Genomic DNA, 6,053 nt, shown 5'->3' on the forward strand with positions numbered 1-6,053 from the left:
GCTCTAGACCCTTCCCCAGCTTCATTGCCCTTCTCCGGAAACTCCAGCCCCTCAAGGTCCTTCTTGAAGGGAAGGGCCAAGGATCCTTTCCAAAGGATCTTTTCCTAACACTTTTTTTCTCTGCACAGTGGTTTAGTTTAAACAGATCCCAGCCTCCTCAGCAGAGCACTGGTGATGGAGACTTCCCAACCATTCCCAGGGCCACCACGCATCCAATCCAAGCTCAGGTGGCCAGGGCATATCTGGGTTTAACCCCTGGGCTGCCCATCCTGCTCAAATCCACCCTGGAAAATGAAGCCTAGAAAATACCTATTGATCTCCAGGCTACAAACTGGAAGCTGTATTTTAATAATCAAATGGAAAGAGCTTTTTCTCTCTCACTCCTGTGCTTTGGCTAGAAGTGAAAATAAAACACCAGTTCCCAAATGACCATTTCATAGAATTCTTCTGCTTTTTTTCCCCCCCTCTGTCTTTTTGATCTCCTGGTCTACAGTAGCCCAACCCCTGGCACCAGCTATTTTCTCAGATAAAAGACAAAAGTCCTTTTAGGTCTGTAAAAGCAAAATGCAGGCAGGGAATTCAACTTTCTTAGAAAGAAGGAGGATGTGGTGGGGAGAGCAAGCTGGAAACATCTCAGCAGCATATTTGGGCACTGGTGATACTTTGCCTGGCTCATCTCCAGCTGGGATAAACACTGCAGTGGTGGCAAAGAAACCAGTGGGACCACCCCTCCTACACCCCACGGCCCCCTTGTCCCACTAAGTGTGGGGAGCAACCCCAGGACAGGGCATAAAACTTCCTTCATCTCCTTTTTAAACCAAAACCCAGCGTTGGCATCATCCAGAAGCAACCCCAGCCTGGAGAAATGTCCCTGAAGGTAAGACAGCAGGCGGGGTTGGTGTGGTAGAGCTCAAATGCACTGAAGAGCAGCTGGGATTTGCACCCATTTCATCAACTCCGGCTCATGAGCTGCTGCAGCGTTTTCTCTACCAGCTAGAATCCCTCCAGACTGAGGAGAATTAGGCAAATGTGGTGACTTCAGCCCACCGAGGCTTAAACCATCAGTCTGAACATCTGCCTGAGGAGCCAGGAGCCCAAAACACAAAGGGGCCAGAGCTGCCCACACCAGTCAGGAGCATCCCCACATGAAGGGGCAACCAGCACCAACCCCCTCCCCGCCAGAAACAGGGGTGGGAGCAGCTAATTCCTTACCCATAATTATTAATTTCATGCATATCTTATGCAAACCTCTGGTTCGCTGACAAGATGGAATTGATTTAATTAGAATTTCCATCATCGAGCCATTTAGACGGCAGCTTTTAATTAGGGAGAGCGTAAAGCACCCCAGGGGCTGGAGGAGCGAGGGGGCTGAGCAGAGGCTACAGGACCAAGCCCAGCACCAAGCCAGGATCCAGCCCTCAGCATCTCCTCAGAGAGCAATAAAAAGACTCTGGGCTGGTTCCCACATCTCCGTGCCTCAGTTTCCCCTGGAAATGGGGGGAGCTGCTCCTACAGCACAGGGCAAACGAATCACTCCGGGAGCACAAGGCACTGACACGACATGGAACTGATACCAAATTCCCCCATTTCCCAGCTCTGAAAGGCAGCAGCTCTGGGGTGACCACCCTGCTCCAGGGGACACAGCTTGGGGCAGGAGGGAGAGACTCCCCAACCCTCCCACTCCTTCACCACGACCTGTTAAACCCAGCCTGTAAATCAGGCAGCCCCGACGCTGGGGCTGACACTGGGCGGGCACGGGCTGCTCGGTCCCCCTCAATAAATCTGTCTCTTGTCAAGAAATAAAGCCCTGAGAAATAAAGAAATGAAGCACGGCAGCTGTGGGAGGATCTCCCAGCCAGCCCTGGCACGGATTCCCACCGAAGGGAGACGGCTCAGCTGGGGGAGCTGGCAGCAGATGTAAAACCAGCAACGAGAAAGAAAACTTCTTCCTCACTGCCCGTGGACCCAGCTTCCAGTGCCAGGGAGGCAGCTCTGGGGGAAAAACCCAGTGCCAGAGAGCAAGTGCCTCCCTTCTTCCAAACCAGCAGCTCCCAAGCAAAGCCCAGGGTGCCAGGAGCCGCGGGTGGTGCCCTTTGCCATGCTCCACGCTGGACCTGCCACCCCTGCTGCCTTCAGCCTCCCACTCCTCCTCACCGTGCCATGCCCAGGGACTGGGAGCTGCCACGGCCGGGGCAGCCCGGGGGAGCCAGGCAGCTGCAATTTGTTTTAATAAACCCAATGAAGAACTAGGCAATGAAGTGGCAGGAGCGGGTGATTAATCAGAGCATCCCCCAGCCGGTTTCCACCTTCGTGAAGGTTATTTACCCACTAAGTGAGGACGTGTGGTGACAAACACAGCATCCTTCCCACCTCACCGTCCCCAAAGCCTCATAGCACCATCCCCTGTAGCAGGGAGCAGACACAAGCCTGGTGAGCTCAGCACCGGGGGCCTGATCCAGGTTTGCACCCTCCCAGCTGCAGTAACCCAGCCCCAGGCAGCAAAACCTCGTGTGTCTGCAGGTGCTGAGCACCCCTGGCTCCCTCCTCCTCCTCCGTTAGGTGAATTATTCATGCTGTACAACATCCTGAGCTAAAAAGAGATGCTGCACTTGCTGCCATGAAGAGAAGAAGTGCCTCAAAGTGTCCAGCACGTGTCAAGTCCATCCTCTCACCAGGGATGCTCCTCAGCGCTTGGGCTTCATCACGTCCCAGCTCTTTCTGGATGGGGTTGAAAAATGCATCCCAGACCCTGATGCAGCTTTTTAGGGCTCACACTTGCAGGACACCGACCTGGTTCCTTTTACATCATCATTGCTGTGGTGTTTCAGGAGAAAGTGGGTAGAGCTGGGGCTGGAAAGCCAGTGGAAAGGGCTGGGAAGGAGCTGGAGTGTGCCAGGAAGCTCTCGCAGCGATGCCAAAGAGATGGAGCAGGGATTTGGAGGAATGTTTTTCTGCAGGCAGAGCTACAAGGAGTGATGAAACCAGCTTGGACAGAGGATGCCACATCTGCAAGCTGTTGCACTGATGTACAGCTTTAATTAGGCAGTGGCATCTAACGAAGGACGTTATTTATTTATGTAGCACGGGAGAGACCAAACCCCTGGCAGGGAGGGGCAGGACTCAGGGTGGTGGGGAAGGGCTGGGAGGGAGGAGAGCAGGGAGAGCTGCACAGGAGGTGTTTGCTCCCCACCTTGTTGGGCTTCCAGAGTGATTTTGTGCCTGTGGTGCTCTCTGGATGTGCTGCAACCCTCCCAGAGAAGCCCCTCAGCAACTGGAACACCCAAGTACTTAGAGGGCATTTGAAATGCCCCAGCACTTCCCCCCAGGCTGCCCACGGGGAGGGGACGTGGAGCCCCATCCAGGGCTGGCATCCCAGCACGTCCAGCAGCACTGGGGTGACTGGAGGGACGGGAGCAGCCCTTGCTTCATGCCAGGATGGCACAGCAGGAGCCAGAGCTCCAGTGAGCATCGTTCCCAAGGGACTGGCCAAAGGCAACTGCTCGGGCAGCAGTGCCTGGAAGGCAAAGTCTTTGCTGACCCTCGGAGCAGAGTCACCCACGCTGAGAGGTCACTGTGAGATGGAAGTCACCTTATTCTCATTTTAAGCATGTCTGTGCCATAAACCCGCTGCTGGAATAACAAAGAGCTGCAGCAGCTCTCGGGTCACAGCAGGGGGAAGAGCATCCTCCAGCTCATCCCATGGGAACAACGTCCCTGTGCTGGGGACCACCCGGGAGGGCACCCCCTCTGCACCCCCCCCCATGCTCACCCCCTCAACCCCACACAGGGGTTCGCTGCTGTCTAGGAAGGGTTGAGATCATCCTGCATCGTCCCCTCCCAGGGATTTCGAGGCCTCCATCCTCTACCTGCCTGTCCATCTATTCACATTTCCTCACTGACACGCTGGGCTGAGGTCAATTTTGGGTTTTAGAGCTGCTGGGGACACCCAGAGCTTCAGGCATGGCCACACCAGGCCACCAGCAGCACCAGCACTGGAGAATGGGTTCATCTGGGCTCAGTGACATCCTTCCTGCATGGGCTGCTTTGCCCAAGGATCAAAACTGGAGGAGAAGGGGGAGAAAATAAAGATAAAGAACCTAGCAAGGCTGCAGGTACCCCCCACTCCTCTGACTGTCACGCTCCTGCCTCCATTCCCACTGCCTGCCTCCCTCCTCCTCACCGAGGCAAGCATTCAATCTTTTTTGTCTCTGCAAATAGCTTTTAAGTTCCTCCCGCTCCCTCTAATTTATATTATTTTAATTATTGAATAGCCCTCTCACTCGTCGCCTGGAACATTAACACGTTTTAAAAAAAAAAAAGGGACCCAGAAAAATCAAACTCCATCAGCACTCTGGTTTTCCCGTCTTCACTAACAGCTCCCAGCCCTCCCAGGAGGGCACCCGGCGCTCTCAGCACGGCAGAGGAAGAGGAGGGGGGCAGAGAGGAGAAGGAAAAACGGCGTCAGCCCCCCAGAACCCAGGGGTTTTGGGGTGCTGAGAGGGGAGGCAGAGCTGGGGCTCTGCTCTGGGGAGTATTTGCCTTTCGCCCTGACGTTCACTGCAGAGAGGGCTCTTCTTCAAACACTCTCTCTAGCCCAGGGAGGTTGCTAAAAACAGGTAAATAAATACTTCCAAACTCCCTGCATAGCTTGACTGGGGGCACAGGACAAGTGTCCCCAGCCTGGCCGATGTCCCTGAGTGGTCACAGCCATCCTTGCCCCCAGGACACTGCTTCCACCCCAGCAGTGAACGCCACAGCCCTGCAGCTCCCCAGCCAGCTGTGGGGGATGTGACCTCACGTTTCAAGGCTACAACCCACACCCCCTTTTCGAGCCACCCCCCAAACCACTGTCAGAGGGCGTGGGGTGTATGGAAGTGCCCCCAGCCATCGGCTGCTCGCAGGCAGGTGGGGAGTGCCAGGCTGTAGGTGACAGCCACACACAGGGAGGTGCCCACTGTGTCCCGTGTGATGGCAAAGGGCATCTTACAGCCAGGGTCCCCCCCCGGTGACACTGCTCCCACAGGCCAGCCAAGCCCCCCTCAAGTAACAGCCAGGGAGAGGGGCCAGGGCTGCACCCCAGGAACCCTCAGGCAGCTCCCAGGGAGGCTGAACCTTCTCCAGCCTCGGAGGTTTTCAAGATCCACCACAACCAAGCCCTGAGCAACCTGCTCTGACACCAGAACTGAGACCCCACGATCCCTTCCAGCCTGAATTACCCCATCCCACCCCCACCCTCAGCCCACCTTCCACCCACAGCCCCACCAACACCAGCAGCATCAGCATCCCCCTCACCACGAAGCTGGGGGCGAAGAGATGAAAAAACTCTCACTAAAAGTGTCATCATGGGAGGGGGAAGAGGGAAGGGATCCTCGGGGACCTGGGGGAGGCAGGAGAAGGGTTTGAAAGCCACCAGCACCTCCCCCAAGCTGCCGAGGAAGAGCCCCACGTCACGGCGGTGGCGAAAAACCACCCGCGGCGGTCTCACCGAGCGGTTATCGGGCACAAACTCTCCAAACCCTACCTTGAAGAGCCGCAGGATGTTGGCCACCATGATGGAGACGGAGCTGCCCGAGGCCCCGATGACGCCGACCACCCTCTCGGGCTTGGTGATGATGGGGGGGCCGCCGTTGACCTCGGTGCTGTCCTTCTCGATCAGGGCTTGCACGAAGGTCAGCGACTGCTCCAGGGCGTGCGTGTCCCTCGAGCACGTGTCCAGGATGCGGGCGCCCAGGGTGATGTTGGGGAGCAGGTCGGGGTCGTTGTTGATCCGGTCCAAGGCGAAGAGCATGGCCTCCAGGCGATGGATGCCCTTCTCCTTCTTCAGCTCCCCGCAGGCTTTGCCCTCGGCGCCCCGGCTGTGCACGGGGAAGAGCCCCCCGAGCGTGATGTCCCCGTCGATGCGGATGGAGTTCATGTGTGGGTAGCCCTGGCCTTTGGGCTTGGCGGCACCCCCGGGCGCCCACCCCCAGCTCCAGGCACTCAGGAGGAGGCAGAAGGAGAGACGCTCCATGCGAAAACACCCCCCGCTCATCGCCGAAGCCGTGCTGGGGCAG

At 56.8% G+C, this 6,053-nt stretch overlaps 1 protein-coding gene across 1 annotated transcript in view; it reads right to left on the bottom strand.

Annotated features, from left to right (window-relative positions):
• LOC103775436 (metabotropic glutamate receptor 4) overlaps window positions 1-6,031 on the bottom strand; it is a 41,467-nt gene extending 35,436 nt beyond the window's left edge. Inside the window, exon 1 of the mRNA XM_008942891.1 lies at window positions 5,522-6,031. Coding sequence (XP_008941139.1) covers window positions 5,522-6,031 — 510 coding nt within the window. The remainder of the gene's footprint in view (window positions 1-5,521) is intronic.
• Between the last annotated feature and the right edge of the window lie 22 nt (window positions 6,032-6,053).

Source organism: Merops nubicus, unplaced genomic scaffold (genome assembly GCF_000691845.1).
Source record: "Merops nubicus isolate BGI_N331 unplaced genomic scaffold, ASM69184v1 scaffold23300, whole genome shotgun sequence".
NCBI lineage: Eukaryota > Metazoa > Chordata > Aves > Coraciiformes > Meropidae > Merops > Merops nubicus.